This window comes from Rhagoletis zephyria, unplaced genomic scaffold (genome assembly GCF_001687245.7).
Source record: "Rhagoletis zephyria isolate East Lansing unplaced genomic scaffold, Rhagoletis_zephyria_1.1 Rzeph_scaffold_00674, whole genome shotgun sequence".
In the NCBI taxonomy this organism is placed as follows: Eukaryota; Metazoa; Arthropoda; class Insecta; order Diptera; family Tephritidae; genus Rhagoletis; species Rhagoletis zephyria.
Window position 1 is genome coordinate 112296 of NW_016157758.1, and position 20043 is coordinate 132338.

The window sequence follows — 20043 nt, forward strand, 5'->3', positions numbered from 1 at the left end:
TGGAGAGTCGCCACATGACTCCCGGCACCTGTTCACATGCCCTGAGAACCCCACTAAGCAAACCCCCCTGTCCCTATGGACAGCCCCTGTGGAAGTAGCACACTTCCTGGGCCTCCCCCTAGCTGAAATTGACGACAACGTTGATGGATGAACCGCCCCGAACGGGGCTTAGTAGCTGCTACAACAACAACAACCACCTGGACGAAGGGGGTCAGGCTAGAATTAGGTATACACGTCGATGGCACACCAATACCGACTGTAAACACCCCGAAAATTTTAGGGGTCACCTTCGATAGCCTGCTCTCCTACTCCACGCACACAACCGCAGTTGTAAATAAAGTACAGAGCCGCAACAAGGTCCTCAAGTCGCTCGCCGGCAGCACTTGGGGCAAAGACAAAGAAACGTTGCTGGCAACATACAAGGCAATAGGCCGGCCGGTTTTGAACTACGCAGCGCCAGTGTGGTCGCCAGGGACTAGTAGGACGCAGTGGACGAAGCTACAGACTGTACAGAACACCGCACTCAGGACAGCGACAGGATGCCTCCTGATGTCGCCTGAACACCACCTGCACGGCGAGGCGCAAATGCTCCCTATAAAGGAGCACAATATAATGATCTGCAAGCAGTTCCTGATCGGGAGCCACAGAAGTGGCCACCCAAGCAGACAGCTGCTTACAGAGGAGCCCTCGCCTAGGCACGTCAGGAGGCATCTATATGAACTGACGGACGAAGTCCAGAGGTTCATTAAGCAACCTCTGGACCCGACAGCTTACAGACAGGCCCTGAACGGCATTCACAGGGACTCAGTCTCGAGTTATGTAGACTCTAGACCTGTGAATGCCGTTCTAGGCATACCACCCCCGGACATAGACGAGACGGAGCTTCATCTGCCTCGGGAGACACGCACAACACTTGCACAACTTCGCTCCGGCTACTGCAGCAGGTTGAACTCCTACCTGAGTAGGTTGAATGAGGATGTGCCGAATGAGTGTCCGGCATGCGGAGAGACCCCACATGACTCGAAACATCTCTTCGCATGCCCGGAAAACCCGACAACCCTAACGGCCTTGTCCCTGTGGACAAACCCCACAGAAGCTGCACGCTTCCTAGGGTTGCCGTTAGTGGAACTTGACGACAACGACTGAGATACCAACCGTCCTGGGCGGGGTTGTTGTAGCCGCTACAACAACAACAACAACAACGACATACAGACGAGCCATTAACGACATCCATAGAGTCAGTCACCACATACCTTGACTCTCGACCTATGAATGCCGTAATAGGAGCGCAATCACCACCCGTAGAAGACACGGAGCTTCAATTTCCAAGAGAGACCCACGTTACCCTATCTCAATTACGGTCTGGATACTGTAGCCGCCTCAACAGCTACCTGTCCAGACTCGACCCCAATATCCCCAATGAGTGCCCGGCATGTGGAGAATCCCCTCATGACACCAACCACCTCTTCACATGCAAGCTTAATCCGACTCAACTGACACCCCTTTCCCTCTGGTCCGACCCAATTGAAACAGCTCGTTTCCTGGGACTCCCGTTAGTTGAGCTTAACGACAATAATTGAATGTTGCCCGCAATAGGCGGGCCTTAGTAGTGCCGCTACAATAACAACAACAACACCAATCGAGACTCCCTCTGGTGGTTGAGGGAGCTTTGAAATGTAGTAATTGAACAGCAATGGGGAAAGGACACCACCCTGTGGAACCCCCTGTTTTATTTTTCCAGGTTTACTCGATTTGTCTCTTAACGTTACTGACGAGTTAAATTAAATATTAAAATATGACGTGAAAGAAAGGTGGTAAGACATCCTTAGTTTGAATATTTAGACGAGTTACTGACGAGTTAAATCCTTAGTTTGAATATTTAGAACACCTGTTTGTTTTGCCACCTGTTTAAAAAGGTAAACTCAAATTATTTTAAAAGTTAAAGGCTTTATTTCTGAACTGTGTTTAACTTAACTTAACTTTAAAAACGGCCTCAAGCTCAATAAAAACTGTTGAACATATTTGTTGAAAGGCCATAAAATAACAAAAAACAAGTAACTTAAGGACGAGCACACCTAAAAGTTAAACATTCTAAAAATAGAATTATTAACAAAAACCAACAAAACCAACAACCACATGTCAAGTATGAATTGCAGCGGAATAGCTGCGCTGTGGGGAAAAAGCAACGATAGTTTACAAGGCGAACTTAGCACAGTTCGTAGACAACTAGATGAGTCAGTGGGATCATCGGTTCGAATCCTACTGAAAGAAGTCTGATGAGAAAATGGGGTGAATTCCGAAATAGCTATCACTTCTACCATTTTTTCAACTTATTGTTGCTTTTCCACAATAAATTTTTCATTAAAAACGGCCTCAAGCTCAATCAAAATTTTTGAACATAAGGCACGGTGCACATTAGCGCGATACGATATGCGATGCGATATGCGGTACGATACGCGATGCAATATGAAATGCGCGCAGTGCACATTAGAGCGATGCGATACGCGATGCGACATGCGATGCGACACGCGATACCATTTTGTGATAGCTACACAAACTTTTGTGCCATTATAAGCTTGTTAATGAGTTAAATAAGTTGCTTCTCAACCGAGTTTAGACCTTTCGAATGATGGGTCTATGTTTATAACTATAAATTTTTAAAAAATTTAAGAGAAAAGCATGTTTAATATCGAGTAAAACTGATGTTTATTTTTACAAAGTCCACTAAAAATTAAATTAGATATTCAAATTTTTATGACAAATTATTTCAGAATATTGCTTTCACTACAAGTAGAAATCTGTGAAGGCTAAATTAAAAAAAGGTTAAGCAAAAATTTTTGAGTTGTATAGCCAAAAATATCCTTTTTCTTATGAAAGGTTGAATAACTTTCCCCCGAAAATACACACAGATCTCTTAAATTTTCTAAACGTTTATATACATATATATGTATATCATTCGAAAAGTCTAAACTCGGTATATAGTAGTATAGGTAAGATTGTGTGGGTGTGTGAAAAAAATTTCGTATCTCGATTCTTACTTCACTCGGTAAAACCTACCTGAAAAATAACATGACTTACCAGGTATTTTTACTTCATTATTTTTTGTAGCATTGGGCTATATACACCATATATGTAATACTCCTATATTGGCAGTAAGAGCTATGTACCGTCCGAAAACACTACAGTACAGATATATCAATAAACACGTACGAAAGAAAAGGAACACACACGTTTATAAATAAACATGTACACAACACATATACAAAAACGGCACTCAAGGATACAATACATTGACAAAAACGGTACTAGACTGTCTCGTTTTGATTTCGGAATGCTTACACATTGAGAAGTTAGCTTACTGCCAATATAGAAGTATTACATACATATATGATATACACACAAATTTGTACTTTCTCTATTTAATTTAAAAACTTATTAAATACAATAAAATAACACTCAAGAGAAAAAACATATAAAAATATAACGAATAATCAAAAATAATTACCTGCATACATGATTACTATTTATTTGAATATTTGAAACAAAATAGTTAATAATTATCATTTAAACAAACACCAAATCTTTTTTGTTATTCAAAATCAAAAATAAATAGGTTTAAAATTATTGTATTCTATAAATTTCTTTTTAAAGATATGAAAACAAAGGCAAATAAACCATCACGAAAAATATTCTTTTGTGCATTTACCTGTGTCCTTGACCTCAGGCGCTATATTTCTCAATGCCAAACTAGTCTTGTTTGTTCTACAGTAGTTTTTTTCGGTATAGTTCCATAAACATGTTTTTTTTTATTAATTCGACTAAAAAAAAATTGAGGATGATGATTCCGCCTCTGAAACGATCGTGCTTATTGCAAAAAATGCCGCGCAATACTAATCTCACCTCGTTCAGAAAACCGTATCGCACGTGCGATACACATGCGATATTATATCGCATCGGTGTCGCTGTCGTGCAAGTGTGCACAGTTTTCATCGCCACTCCCCTGTATCCGCCACTGTGCTCATCTAAATTGAATAATAAATGTAGAAGTCACGAGCACTTAGGAAGAGATACAAAAAGTTTCTATACAAATTTATGATTTGAATATTGTGGAGTACAAACCTTTTACTACAATTTTTAATCGCTATATCTCAGAAATGGTAATCCTTAGGAAAAAAGTGTTATAACAGTTTTTGTAGATAATTGTATGATCTACACGTTGGTCACACCTATTTTTATGGTAAACCTCACCGTTTTGCCGAAAAATGCAAAAAAAACCAATTTATTTAACCTTGAATAACTTTTTTTGGACGTGGGATCGATGGGGATCTTCGACATTCCATTCATAATGGTGTTTTCAACATTCTGACTTCATGACTGACTTCAATGGGCTAAAAACGGAATTGAAGTTTTGAATTTACATACTAAATATACTCCCATAGTAAAAATTAATATACATATTTTTTGTTCTAGTGCGCTACTGGTAATTATTACAGCTATGAAATTTTTACACGACATAGAATTGCACCTAATTTTCCTTTTCCAAGTAAAGGCTAAATTAGTGGTGACATATGCCTAGTCATAACCATTACCATAACCGTAGCCACAACTATTATCGATTATATGTAGGTATCATAACCATAAACAGCTGATTTTTCGTAGTCACTAAATTCTTAAAACTCATAGAAAAATATGTATGTACATCAAATTAAAGGTAATAACTTTCTTAATAATCTACATTTCTTTTGCATTAGTTATGAACTTTTGTTAAAAAAAATGTTATTTTATGAAAAAATACGAAATTTTTATTCGTTTTTTAGTATTTTTGAATTAAAAATATAAACATGCATATAAGAAATCATCAGCTTCTCAATCGGTTATGAGGTTCATAACATATTAATATTTAAAAAATTAAATAAATTTGCATTGAACATTTCATATCTTTTTTATATTATTGCGACAAATAATTTTGGTACAGTTGGAATCAACGTGAGAAGTTCTACTTAGCCACATTTTTGGTTTTTACACAGCTAAATGGTTATAATTCTACACTTATGCCAAAATGTTGGCTTTGAACAATTTCTTTTTTGAACGTCTGGCAACACGTTTTTACTCGCACTTCAGATATTAGATGATTATGAATATGGCGGAAAAGCAAAATTCAATTGGTTGCTATAAACATTTATTTTATGCATGTTTATTTCAAAAACTTCTTTAGAAATCTTTGTTAGATCTGATTTTAGCAGTGTTTCTTCAACTTACAAATGGGAAGAGGTCATAAAAGCAAAGCAAACTGATTTTTGTTTATTTTTCGCGTTTGCCTTAAAAATACTTGGAAGTACGAGTATTATCGATACTTTTTTGCAAGTATGAGTACTGGCATCGATTCTTCTTTAGAGTATTCTAATTGAGTACTAGTATCGATACTTTTCGAAAAAGTTCCATCACTAATCAGAACCATAGCAATTAAATATTCCGATAAAACGTACGCGCAGCTCTGTAAATAATTATTTGTGCTTTTCTGAAATATATTTGCCCTTTTCTGAAATACATTTGCGTTTTTCTGAAAATAATTTGAACTTTTCTGAAATACAATTGTGTTTCTCTGAATTTCATTTGGCTTTTTCTGAAATACATTTGGCCTTTTCTGAAATACATTTGAGCTTTTCTGAAATACATTCGCCCTTTTCTGAAATACATTTGAGGTTTTCTGAAATACATTTGAGTTTTTCTGAAATTCATTTGGCCTTTTATGAAATTCATTTGGCCTTTTCTGAAATACATTTGTGTTTTTCTGAAATACTGTTGGAAAAGGTGTAAACAGTCTTTAGAAGTTCACTGAGGAAGGTGGTACGCAGAGATTCTTCATTACGAGGGTAAACAAATTTGAAACTATTTGCGACTATGCTTCCACCAAATTAAAGGATTTTCTTGTCTGGGTATAAGGGGTAGCTGTAAATATTTCTTCATTTCTATATCGCTCCCTTTTTTTCTTGTACGGTCGCACAGTGGGCCCCCATATAAGCGGCGGCCAAAAGTAGTAACCGTCCTACAAATTCGCTGAAATTTTGTATATGCGCTATTCTGCACTTAAAAATGAAGAAATGTGGAAAGTGGTAAATGTCGACGCGCTACCACGCTCACAGCTCTTGTGGGCGGAAATAGCTTGATAAAAACATAGTAAGGTAGAACCGTTCTCTCAATTCATCGGCCATGATTTTTTTTGAAGTTTGCCAAAATTTATATTCAACAATTTATATGAGCTTGAGGCCGTTTTAAGTGAAAACTTATTGTGAAAAAGCAATAATAATTTGAAAAAATGGTAGAAGTGATAGCTATTTCGGAAATCACCACATTTCCTCATCAGACTTCTTTCAGTAGGATTCGAACCGACGATCACCACAGACTTGCCAACATTTTAAAATAATATAAAATTGAGAGTAAAAAAAGGAATTGTTCAAAGGTGTTGCTGTTTGTGATTGAAAATGAAAATGTGTGCGTGAGTTTGTGTGTAAAATTTTAAAACTAAATTGCTTGCAAACGTCAAGAATTTGAAACATTCCTCCCAGCGGTTCTACCTCCATTTTTTTTATCATGGGAAATAGTAAAATGTGTTATCATATTATACGCTGGTTTTATAATTATAAAAGTATAAATCTGAGAGACCGTCAAAATTGGCTTACATTATTGTCCACCAATTCTAGAAAAAGAGGATCAAATACAATTTTTTTTTTCGATGAAATTTGGTGTACACTGCTCGTTTTTTGAATACCCTATTGTACACAACAGTTTCTTAACCTCAATTTCTTTTGTTAATCTTATATTTAATGTTGTATTCCATAGGATAACACTAAAACTGAAGAATCGTATGACTTTGATTTTTTTGGAAAAAGAGAAGAACCTAGAAGACCTTCAGACACTACTTCAAACCGACAGCAAACTAACAAGAAAAAATGTGATTGGAGCGAAATGGAGGTAAAGTAAAATTAATATAAAAATGTAGATATTTGCACTTGAGCTAGCGTAACCTACTCGACAAGAAAAAGACTAATACTGAAAAAAAAACTTTTCTGGCGTAGAATTTTATCCTGATTCCGAATATCATAATAGTTTCTCTGCGTCAGACCTAGTTTCCCAGATATCGGTGAAAATATGAAAAAAAAAACCCATAGTTGCGACACATTACATGACATACATACAGTATCGGTCATATCTATAGCACGCCATTTCAAAGTGATATTGTGTGCCACTTATGTTTATTTATTTATTTTTAAGAATTTTCAATTAAAATACAGTTCTTTCACTAACAAAACCCATATAAACCCAAGTTTAACAATTTGTAGAAAACTACAAAAAAGTGCAACGAATTTTCGCCTAAATTTCAAACTTTTTTCTCGGAAGTGTTAGAATTTTTCTGAATACACAGTTTTTTAGCCCCTGCAGTTTTAGTCTGATAATGTGCCAGTTTCAAGTGGCTAAAAGTTACCGTTGATTTTTTAGAATTTTTTTCGCCAAGGGTGTTGCGGTTTTCTTCCATATACAAATAATTTGAGTGTATTCATTATATGGAAACCAATGTGACAAAAAAAAATCTAAAAAATTCACGATAATTCGTAGCCACTTGAAATTTGCACATTATCAGACTAAAACTGCAGGGGCTAAAAAACTGTGTATTCAAAAAAATCTTACACTTCCGAGAAAAAAGTTTGAAATTTAGGCGAAAATTTGTTGCACTTTTTTGTAGTTTTCTACAAATTGTTAAACTTGGGTATATATGGGGTTTATCTGAGAATGAACTATATTTTAATTGAAAATTCTTAAAAATAAATAAATAAACATAATTGGCACACAATATCACTTTGAAATGGCGTGATATAGATATGACCGATACTGTATATATGCGCATCGAAAAGTTGTATTTGTCATCCTGTCGGTTTTATATCTGAGAGAGATTTGTGGAGAGACTCCAACCAAATTTGTTTGCCTTAATAGTCATAAATCGCACAAGTGGTTTGGTTACTATCGTTATTTTCTACAGTTTCAGATTTCACCGCCTTGAAATCAGAAAAAGTGCTTTTGTAAAAGCCCTATCATGCGATTAAACAGCATTTGAATTTTTAGTACTAATATTCCTGCTATATCGATATATATTCAACAATTTTTATGAGCTTGAGGCCGTTTCAAGTGAAAAGTTATTGTGGAAAAGCAACGGAATAGCGGAATAGCTGCGCTTGATTGTAGTTGGCTTAGCAAAGTGAAATAGTGGAAAATAAGCAACAAGAATTAACAAGACAAACTTAGCACAGTGCGTAGGCAACTGGCTGAGTCAGTGGTGATCGTCGGTTCGAATCCTACTGAAAGAAGNCTATCACTTCTACCATTTTTTCAAATTATTGTTGCTTTTCCACAATAACTTTTCACTTGAAACGGCCTCAAGCTCATAAAAATTGTTGAATATATTTTTTAAATATATTTTTTATCCGTTCCATTAAAACTTGCCATTTTTTGAAATTTTGATAAAGAAAAGGTTTTTCTGGAGTAACGTGGGAAACCCTGTTTTTAAATTTATTCCAAAATTTTTATTCTTATAGTTCTTTGCTATATATATGGAAATGAAAAATGTCAACCCAACATTTTATGTCAAAGAATGTATTTTTGACATTTTTTATTTACATTTAAAATTCTTATGGCCTTATTCATAAAAAATAAAGTAGCTTTATAAACTGAAAAATGTATAAAAACGTCATTTTATAAAACTCTTTAAACCTACTTTATTTTTTATGAATAAGGCCATTAGTATAAATTTGTTGACTTTAGTGGATTTCTGACGGCATATAATTTATTTTTCTGTTTAATTCTTTTAGTGGATAGATTACAAAAATACCAAACACGTTCACATTGCAGACTACGAATATCTCGATTTTTGCCCACTTAGTCGTCACTGTTTGACGGAAAAAATAAGTCAGTTTCAAAAATCAACATGTGTAAAAAGTAATTTTTAGCCAACTAATTTGTAATGAATTTTAAACAAATGCAGCATGAGTCAGTTTTGATTTCATATTCTATTTCGCCGTTCTTCGTTAACTTCGTTTCATTTAAGTAGATGAATTAAAATTACATGTAAACGAATTTAAAACGAGTAAAGAAGTCAAGTTTGGGCGAAGCCGAATTAAATACCGGGCTCATATATTAAATATATATTTTTTTTAACTCTCTGAAAACTACCCTTACATAAATTAGAAACTTATTTCCAAAGTTCGGCAATTCAAGGCTCGACTAAAATATGATGGTGAACATAACGAGGTTGTTTTACTCTGGGTGCCAGGTCACTCTGGAGTACCTCGTTATGAGACATCTGATCATTTGGCCAGAGTTTGCTCAGACCAGCCATTCCTCGGTCCGCAACCAGTTTTAGCACTCCCACCTTCGGCAATCGAAGCCACCATCAGAAACTGGGTGAATACTTCGCTCAGAAATTACTGAGAGGCATCGAGGTGGGCAAAACTCATGTTGCCTTCAATCTCACAAGGTCCATTTGCCCATCTAGCCTTGAAGAAGATGAGACGGTGGAACACTTTTTGTACTTGTGCGGTTCGGCTATTTGTAAAATGATTTGGGTTCTTTTAGCATACACTTGAAATATGGACTTTTCCGTAAATTTTGGAGTGAGTTCTATGCAAAAATACTGTGGTGTAGCCGAAGTTGACTGATGAAAGTTTTTTGTAATACGATTGGGAATATTAGGTTTTTATATTATCGGTTTAAAATATTTTAAAATTCGAAGAGAAAGGACAAAGTTATTGAAAATCGCTAACTAAGCAAAACTAAAAAGTTTATATAAATAGCTTCGTCAACGCATTTTAAAATTATCCGATACTAGCCTAGCGATAGCATCGATAGTTTCAATGCAAACTATCGAAAACATTGAATGGGATGAATATCGATAGTTTTACAGCTCTAGCCTGAAAGAATGTGTAATAGTTTTTGAATTTAGCAACTGTTAGGCCTTACTTAAGGCGAGATTGTTGATTATCTTCCACTATTCATTTTCAGATCATACATTTAATCTGCACTTAAATGGCCAATATCGGCTATTTAAATATGAGCTATGCAACACAGTTTTTATACCAGACAACCAGGATTGATTGGTAGGGTGTTTAATCAATCCCACCAAAAAACAATTAGCTGTTCAGCAGAAAATGTAAACAAACAAGCAAATGCAACAACAATTTCAAGGAACAAGCAGCAGTGGTGCCAATTGGTTGGCATATTTAAATAAAATTGACCTGAAACCCAACGAAAGCTAAATGGCATTTAAACACAAATCCACAATTAAACTTAAAACCCATTTAAATATTAATTTGAAATTGGACCTTAGACTATAAAATCCTTACTTTTGACGACAAAACTCAGCCTTAGAGAGTTTTTACTTACTTACTTGCTTGCTTTTTATTTCTATAACCAATTTGCCAATCTCAGGAAGGAACACAGTAATTCCAAGCATTTTTCGTTTTATTAAGACCCGTTAAATAAGTTGCTCAATTTTAACGGGTTTTGTTAAACTTTTTGAAAGATTTTGTTGAAATTTATTTGTCGGGCGCGGCAACACTGGTCCGTTATCGGACGTTTCGTCGTGGAGGCTGAATTTTCCGTCAGTGGCGCCAAAGATCCCTTCCTTGCCTTGGCATTAAAATCACCGAGCACGATTTTGACATAGTGTCGGGGGCAGCGCTCATATGTACGTTGCAAGCGCTCATAGAAGAGATCCTTGGACGCCTCATCCTTCTCTTCCGTCGGGGCATGGGCGCAGATGAGCGAGATGTTGAAGAATCTAACTTTGATGCGGATTGTGGCTAGGCGTTCGTCCACCGAGGTGAACGCCAGTACTCGGCGACGGAGTATATCTCCAACCACGAATCCAACACCGAATTTGCGCTCCTTTACGTGGCCACTGTAGTAGACGTCGCAAGGTTTCACACTTACGTTTCCTTGCCTCGTCCATCACATTTCTTGGATGGCGGTGATCTCAGCCTTTGTCTTCTCGAGGACATCAACCAGCCGGGCAGAGGCACCTTCCCCATTAAGGGTCCGGATATTCCAGGTGCATACCCTCAATTCATAGTCATTTATACGTTTGCCGTGGTCGTCATAAAAAAATGGGGTCTCATCCGAGGCTTGTTGGAATTTTTCATTGGGCGGGGTTTTAGCGTGGCGGGACCCAAACCCGGCGCACCCGAAGTTTTACGCCTTCTCACTTTAGCTCGCTCCCAACCGGGTGTTTGGTTGCTACCCAGAGTATACGTGGATATAAATATCCGGACGTTGTGAGCTGCGATTTCAACCGTACGCACAAAAATCGCTTCTGGCCACTCCCAGATGAATAGCAGTAAAAAGTTTTCCACTTCTGCGCACGGAACCATCCTCCATCAGTTACTATCTACTGAAGCGAATTTATTCAAACTTAATGTTTGCAATAATTTCTTAGCAAAAAATACGTTTAAAATAAATTTTTGGAAAATGGACGTTACAACGCCCACATACATATATATATATGTGTATCTCGGCAACCTTTCCATAAATTTGTACCAAACTGGGTATAATTATTTTACTTGCCACGGACTTAAATTACGCCCACTTTTCATATAACGGCATATTTCGGAAATACTGAAACTTCGATATTTCGAAATTTAAGGACCTAATTTACTCAAAGCTTATACTCACAACAATCCCTTGAAAAGAAGTAACATTATAATGGAATTTTGGAGAATGGGCGTGATACCGCCCACTTATAACTATATACAGATGCGTGCAACTAATTAGCAATGAAATTCAAAACGATATTGCTTGCAAATTATGTTTTTTTATTTATTTTTAATCATTTTCATTTAAAATATAATTCAATCTATATCAGAAACCACAATAACAAAAGTTGCAAAGCTTGCACAAATTGCAAAAAAAATTAATGAAACTTCAAAAAATTGTCAACAAAATTTCAAAATTTTTAATTAGACTATTTAGAAAATTTTCGGGTATGCAGTTTTGTAGCCCAATCAATTTTAGTATAATAAAGTGCAAGTTTCAAGTCGCTAAACATTACCGTTGATTTTTTAGAATTTTTTTTGTAGAGGGTGTTGCGTATTTTCTTCCATATAACACATGATCAAAATTATTTTTACATGGAAAAAAATCCGCAACACCCTCGACAAAAAAAATTCTAAAAAATCAACGGTAATTTTTAGCGACTTGAAACTTCCACTTTATTATACTAAAATTGAATGGGCTACAAAACTGCATACCCCAACATTTTCTATATATTCTAATTAAAAATTTTGAAATTTTGATGACGATTTTTTTAAGTTTGATTAATTTTTTTGCAATTTGTGCAAGCTTTGCAACTTTTGTTATTGTGGTTTCTGTTATAGATTGAATTATATTTTAAATGAAAATTATTAAAAATAAATAAATAAACATTATTTGCAAGCAATATCGTTTTGAATTTCGTTGCTAATTAGTTGCACGCATCTGTATGTAAGTATCTCATTATGGTTTATTGTTTAATTTAACTAAAGAAAATTCCATAGAAATTTACTTTAAAATAAATAAGTTAACGGCCCTAAGTCTAACTGAACGTACTATTGAAGATGTTTGAAATAGGGGTAAAACCACCCCTATTTACCATGTAGCGGTAATTTCCGGAAAGGTAAACCAACTATATTTAATACGTGCGCCGTGTAATTAATGTTCGGCTTCGCCGGAAGCTAGACTTTTTTGCTTGTTTTATTTTGTAATTACTTTGAGCCAATGGTTATGTCTGGAAAACACATCGTTTGGAATAGTAAATATGGGTTACTCTTGGAATATTTCCACATCATAGAATTATTGTATATGTATGTATATGGTTGAAACCACCCAGCATTTTATGAAATTATTGATCATATACGAGTCTTTTTTGAGTCCTCTGCGCGATTAAAACAATCATAAATGTGCGCATATTCTGATCATAAAAGACTCTTTTGTCGGTAGAAAATGGTACCCTGCCTGGGACTCTTCTTGACGAGCTGTTTATTACCCACTTCTGATCAGTTATGACTCTTTTTCGAGTCATATTTATAGTCATTTGTGCGTCTTATTCGAGTGATATTTCAGCCGTATTTGTAAACATTTTCGAGTCGTTTTCGAGTCATTTTTCAGTTCTATATCCGATTGTTTTCGAGTCTTTTCCGAGTAATTTTCATGTCGTATTTGCTATCGATTGTTAGCCTTTTTAGAATCATTTTTCATTCGTATTTCTAATTATTTTCGAGTCTTTTCCGAGTCCTTTTCAGTCTATTTTCAAATCGTTTGCGCTGCGTAAAATTAACCCTCTAACCGGTAAGAGTGCCTCAGGGCATCCATTACTAAAATCTCATTTTCCCTACAGGGGCATATATTTTTTGTTTAAAATAACTGCCATTAGTTTCATCAGAAATTTGGCATTCTTTGCTTAGAAGCTTTGAATGCTCGCAAAAGTTTCGTTTTCCATTTATGGCCAGTCGCGTATGAGAAGTGTGTTCGTTGACATAATATTCTTTTGCAGTGATTTCTTTGTTTTTATTGTCTAAAACATTGACCAAAATAAAAATTTAGTGATTTGAAACAATTTTTGTTGAAAAGGTACGATATTATGATATCTCTTTGCATATTTAATGGCTGTAAATAAATCGAAATTAGTGTGCTATGAATGAAAAAGTGAAGGATGCCTCAGGGCATCCTTATCGGTTCCGGTGTAAAAAAGCATAGTTCAATATTTCGGCTGATATTTCCTCAGTAGTGGATTTCTTTTATTTTTTCCTCCCATTTTCTCTATTTTTCCAAAGTGATTGATAGATATGGGAGATGCTGTCTATAAACGATCGTCTCGGATAAAGTTATCCGAGTTGACGGAGGAGCAATTGCAGGAAATAATGGATTCGATAGACACTGATGCAGAAAACGATTTCAGTTCCGACGATGATATTGCAGACCCAGAATATATGCCAGAAGGAATAGATCCAGAAGACGAACACATTATATCACAATGCATTAAAGATATAGACGACAGTGATATCTTTATTGATGGCGCGTTAGATATGTCGTTGAATACCAGTGCACTGGAAACTTCGTTGGCAGGCGGAGAAAAAACCACAGAGCTTGATGTGTGTGCCTCCTCTTCGGATACGAAAAATCCGAGAAAAAGAGTTCGGTCTCCGCTACCTACAATCGAAACTGCAGGTCCATCAATAATGCCCTCTGCTGGTGGTTTTACTGGTGAAAGTAAGTATTTGGTGTAAAATTCGTTTCCTCCAATTATACTTATGTATATAAATAAGTATATATGTATGTATATATACATATGTCTTTTGGTAAATATTATTTTTTAAAGGTATCGAATCAATATCTAAGAACTCGCAAGAATTTTCAAAAATTATATGGCGCCAACGGTCACTAAAATTGCATGTTAATGAGGTTGCTTTTAGAGGAGACACCTCGCTGCCAAGTGATGTCAAAAAACTTCGAACACCAATGGAAATATTTTGCTATTTCTTCAACAAAGAAATTATGTCAATGATTTCCGAAGAAACAAATCGTGCAGCTCTATGTGAAGATATAAATACAAAATTTAACACAGACATTTATGAACTTTACAAGTATATTGGTATTTTGATATACATGTCCATTTACCGTTATCCCAACTTGGAGAGCTACTGGGGAAAAAACTCATTCAAGCAAATTCAAAGCACAATGACCTTTAAACGGTTTGAGGTAATGAAAAAGTATTTGTCGTTCCGGAATGAAAGTGAAAGAGTCAAAAAAGGACAACCAGGTTACGATCCTTTGTTTCGGATAAGAGTTCTTTCCGATCTGCTCAACAAACGTTTTGACTCGATCCCAAAGCAGGCGCGACTCTGCGTCGATGAGCAGATGTGCAGCACTAAAATGAGGCACCACCTTCGGCAATACATGCCAAACAAGCCGCACAAATGGGGCATAAAATTATTTGTGTTGTGCGATTCATATGGATTTGCATATCGCTTTGAAATTTATAACGGCGCTGGTGATAATACAATTTTACCAGGAAATCCCGATCTTGGGAGTACTGCAAATGTGGTTATCCGATTATCACAAACTGTAACCGATTTTGTCCATCATATAATTTATTTTGATAACTTCTACACTACGTTGCCCTTGTTAGTTTATTTACGTGCGCGTGGCATTTACAGCTTAGGAACCATCCGGGTAAATCGAATTTCCAACTGTAAGCTCCCATGCGACAATATTGTAAAGGACAAGCCAAGAGGTTTCTCGGCAGAATTTGTGGGCATAGCCTATGGAGTAGAGATCAGCAATGTTTTGTGGAAAGACAATAAGTCAGTTCGATTTGCATCAACTTATGTTGGAATAGAACCGTTTGCACGAGCAAATCCTAATTTACAAGCAAAAAAGGCAACAAGATATGATCGCAAAGGCAAAAAATATATTGAAGTCGACTGTCCCCAAATAATTGACGAATACAATAGCCATATGGGCGGTGTCGATAAGATGGATGGATTAATGGGTCGATATCATATTCGCGCTAAAACACGAGACGCAATGACCAGATTATTTTATCACTTTATTGACATGGCAGCAACGAATTCCTTTATACTGTACCAACGAATTCATAATGAAAGACTGAATGATTCAAATAATGTATCAGTGGAGGAGGAGAAATTATTGCAGTTGCCCGAGTTTCGCGAAGAGATTGCTTCCGGTCTGGTCGCATATACGCAAAAACGAGCATCTGGCCGAAAACCAACGTCTTGTCCATCTACATCACTGACATCAACCTCGAAGCCAGGAGCTATCAGTATTGGTCTGAAAGCGAAACATCCAGTTGACGACGTGCGATTTGATGAAATTGATCATTTTCCAATTTGGCTGAGCAAAGATGGCGGCAAGAGAAAATGCAAATTGTGCAAAACTTCACAAACGCAGTGTATTTGTCAAAAGTGTGATATCCACCTTTGCTGTTCAAGCAACAAAAACTGTTTTTATGATTACCATCATAAATAATAAGTATTTTTTACTTTAACATTTAAATTATTTTACATTGCTCAATAAGAAACACATTCATGAATTCCCTTTATACCAGTGTTTTATTTTTGGCTTTAACCGATATGAGTGCCCTGAGGCATCCTTTCTTTTTTTAGTGTAACAACTAAACGGAAAATTTAATTTTACTTTAGAAGATATTTTTAAGGTCATTCTGCTATAATTTTGCTAAAAAAAATGTATTTACTATTAATTTTTCACTCTTAAAGATTTAGCGGTTTGAGGGTTAAATACGTTATAAATTAATTTATAATTAGCAAGTCAGCATATTTTATTGAGTTAAAAAGAAGCGTTAATGAAATATCGAAATTGTTTTTTGATGAAATTAATAATTACAGTTGAAAATATTTCAAAATTACCTTCAGTAAGGTGATTTTTATTAAAGTAGTCTTCCAAACGCTATTCCCACATAGTTTAAGTAAAGTAGTCAAAATACACATATAAATACTTGACAGCTGTATGTTTTTGAAATCAGCCGCCATGCCAGATTCCCAGTATCTACTTTGATCAGTGTTATGATAGTCAGACCATGCGTGTGGAATTTTAGAACAAGAAATTTTGTATACCCTAATCTACATAATGGTTTCTTAACCTTAATTTATTTTGTTAACCTTGTATTTTATGTCGTTATATTCCATAGGATAACACAAAAACTGAAGAATGGGATGACTCTGAACTTCTAGAACAAAAATCAGAACCCAGAAGAGCCTCAGAAACTATCTCGAACCGACCGCACACTAACAAGAAAAAATGTGATTGGAACAAAACTGAGGTAAAATAATGTTGACATACAATGTTTAGTATTCGCATTTTAATGGTTACACTGGTATACAACAAAAATGTTCAATGGATGCCACTATCTAATCCCTATATAAGATTGCTCGCTGATTCCGAAAATCAAGTTAATTTTTAATTCTATGGATAAGTTTTCGAGATATTTTAAATGTACCGTTATTCAGCTTAAAACAAAAATTGGTTCCACTTAATCACGTATATCTTACAAACCAATTTAACAATCTTAATATGAAATACGGCAAGTGAAAGCTAATAAAATTCTCCATAAACCATATATGTATACATTACTTTCCGATAGGACTTATAGTTTCTGACAAATTAATTAATCATCCCAGTTTTTGTTTGCAATTTACCGTTATTCAGCTTAATACAAAAAGTGGTTCCGCTTAATCACGTATATCTTACGAACCAATTTAACAATCTTATGGGTCGATTACGGATAGCAACACAACCACGGTTCGGTCGCCAGCTAACAACGCAACTGGGAAGAAGATTTGTATTACGAATGGCAACTATCGTCAGTTGCTGTAGAGTTATCGATAATCGAAATTTGACAGTACAACAACCAGAAAGCGGCTGTAAACAAGCTGTGCTAGTAAAATTAAATTATTAAAATAAAGAGCTTTAAAGAAAATACAGCAATAAAGCTAAATTCGTCACAATTATTTGTTTAGAAGAGAAATGCATTTTCTTCAGTAGTAACTTAATTTTTTTATAACAGAACAGGATTTAGCACAGATGCAAAAATTTTGCACAGAATCTGTTATTTTTTAAAATTTTCTTGTGTAAAAGGTAAATTTTTTTTAATTTTTTCATTCAAAATTAAAAAAACTCGAATGATTAATTAATTTGTCAGAAACTATATGTCCTATCGGAAACTGATGTATGTATATATGGATTATGGAGAATTTCAGTAGTCTTCATTCGAGATATTTCATATTAAGATTGTTAAATTGGTTCGTAAGATGTACGTGATTAAGCAGTACCACTTTTTGTTTTATGCTGAATAACTGTATGTAAATTGCAAATATCTCGAAAATGTATCCATAAAAAACCAACTTAACTCGATTTTCGGAATCACGGAGCAATTCTACATAGAAATTGGATAGTGGCGTCTGGAGAACAAAAACCAAACTGAAATTTCTGATCCAGTGTTATTAACTCACTTTAAACTTGCACTTTATTAGACTAAAACTCAATAGACTACAAAAATGCATACCCGAATAACTTCTACAGATTCTGATTAAAAACATATCAATGTTTATTAATTATGAAGAAAAACAAAAAAATCATAAAAATAAAACACAAAAAGTTGTCAGTTCGCACATTGACCCGCAAAGTCCTATTCGGACCAAAAATGATATCGACAGGACAGTTGAAAATCTCACTGATATAATAGTTAAGGCCGCAGAAATTGCAACACCAAATCCTTCTATTAAACATCGCAGTTCTTACTACCCTGGCCTGCACACCCCAAACACTCTTAACTTAATAAGTAAAATGCGCAAATTAAGAATGGAATGGCAAAGAATTCGCTCTCCTAAGCTTAAACAGGAGCTAAGTGCGTGTACAAAGGAATACCGTATTTTGTCGCAGGCGGAAAAAGAAAGAAGTACCCAGTCGATACTTCAGACCTTGTCTGCTTCGAAACAGACTGACTACTCCCTTTGGCGAACACTGAAGCATGCGAAGAGGCCCGTTCTTCGAGAAGCACCATTACGTACTCAGAACCAGGGATGTTGCGAATGTGGAATTTTAGACATTCGCATTCGCATCTGCGGATGTCAAATACAGTGAAAGCTCCAATATGCAGACACCGATGGTCACCTTTTTTGTCCGCCTATGAGAGATGTCCGCTTATAGGAATTTCGTAAAAAATCAAATAAAAATTCATAATTAAAAAATTTAAATTGCGGGTTTCTAAATTAAAGTAATATTTATTCTTCAATAGACAGAAACAGGTTGAATTAAAAATAAATTCAAATTTATTGCGTTTTCTTTCCTACCGACAAATCTCATTGCCCATTGGCAACGAAGAGGCAACACTTTTTCTAAAAAAGAAAATATTTTTGAATATGGGCTATGTTCTTGTGTACATATACATATGTAGAAGCGCAAGAGACAACATTTGACTAAAAAACAAAACAAAATTGACCGCTTGTTAGAGCTTCGCATCCGCTTATGGGAGAGTTTTTTTCATAACTGGACATTTTTGAGTGTCCGCGTCCGTTTATCGGAAAGTCCATGTATGGGAGAGCATTTTGTATGGAAAAAAAACCAAAAATTGTTCGTTCCCAAGAATGTGTCCGCTTATTAGAGCGTCCGTCTATGTGACCTTTCACTGTATTTTAAGAAATATTTTTTGGTGAGTACGTTAGGTGATTTAGGTAAAAAGAAGGAAAATTTAGTAATTTTTAATATTTTTTTTATTTAGTACTTAAATTAAAAAATTGGAACATTGTATTTTCCTGCTTTTTCGGGTGACAGCCTGTTTCCTAACGGGTCGTAAATCAAACCTGCTCCATTAAATAACTACTCGCTCGAGGCGACAAACTTGAAACTTTACAAAATTGTAAATTCTTTTCGATTGGCGCTGAACCAGTTGAGAGGACTTCAGTTTGTTTTTTCCGCGGTTCAATAATTAGAGATTTGCATCGCTGTTTAAACACCGTTGTGTTCCAATTTGGAGAACCAATTCTTTTGGTTGCTTCAGAATTTGGAGAACCTGTTACGACATCAGCGTTTTTCGATTTTAGTTTTTGTTATTCATTTTTAATCCTGCCGTCTGTGACTGGTTTGAATAATGTGTGCTTATAGCGTCGCGACGTTGTGAATAGATGGATATGGCTAATAAATTGTTATTTTGTAGGAATGAGAATTTCGAAGAAAATTCTGTTTTGAAAGTCGTGGCTGCCAGCAGAATTTGTTTAAAATCTTGTTATTTTGTTAAAAAGGTACCCCGTTTTTTATAATAATTTCAATTATTGGAATCTCGGACGATAAAGGTCTCAGATTTGCTTAATTCCCGGGTGACCTCTTGGAAAGGTTCACCTGTAATGAACAGCTTGTAACTAGTTTTTTTTATTAGCTAGCTGAGCTTGGCTTTTCCTAGTTTCAGGCAGTCACAATTAATTACTCACC

The 20043-nt window shown here is 35.5% G+C and overlaps 1 protein-coding gene across 9 annotated transcripts in view; it reads left to right on the plus strand.

Annotated features, from left to right (window-relative positions):
* LOC108360992 (zinc finger protein 2 homolog) overlaps positions 1-20043 on the plus strand; it is a 103259-nt gene that overhangs the window by 25663 nt on the left and 57553 nt on the right. For 8 of the 9 annotated variants that reach the window (XM_017613506.1, XM_017613510.1, XM_017613511.1 and 5 more), the window contains exons 3-4: positions 6841-6972; positions 16748-16879. In XM_017613506.1, the coding sequence (XP_017468995.1) occupies positions 6841-6972; positions 16748-16879 (264 nt within the window). The remainder of the gene's footprint in view (positions 1-6840; positions 6973-16747; positions 16880-20043) is intronic. The other variant, XM_017613507.1, reaches the window with a different exon arrangement.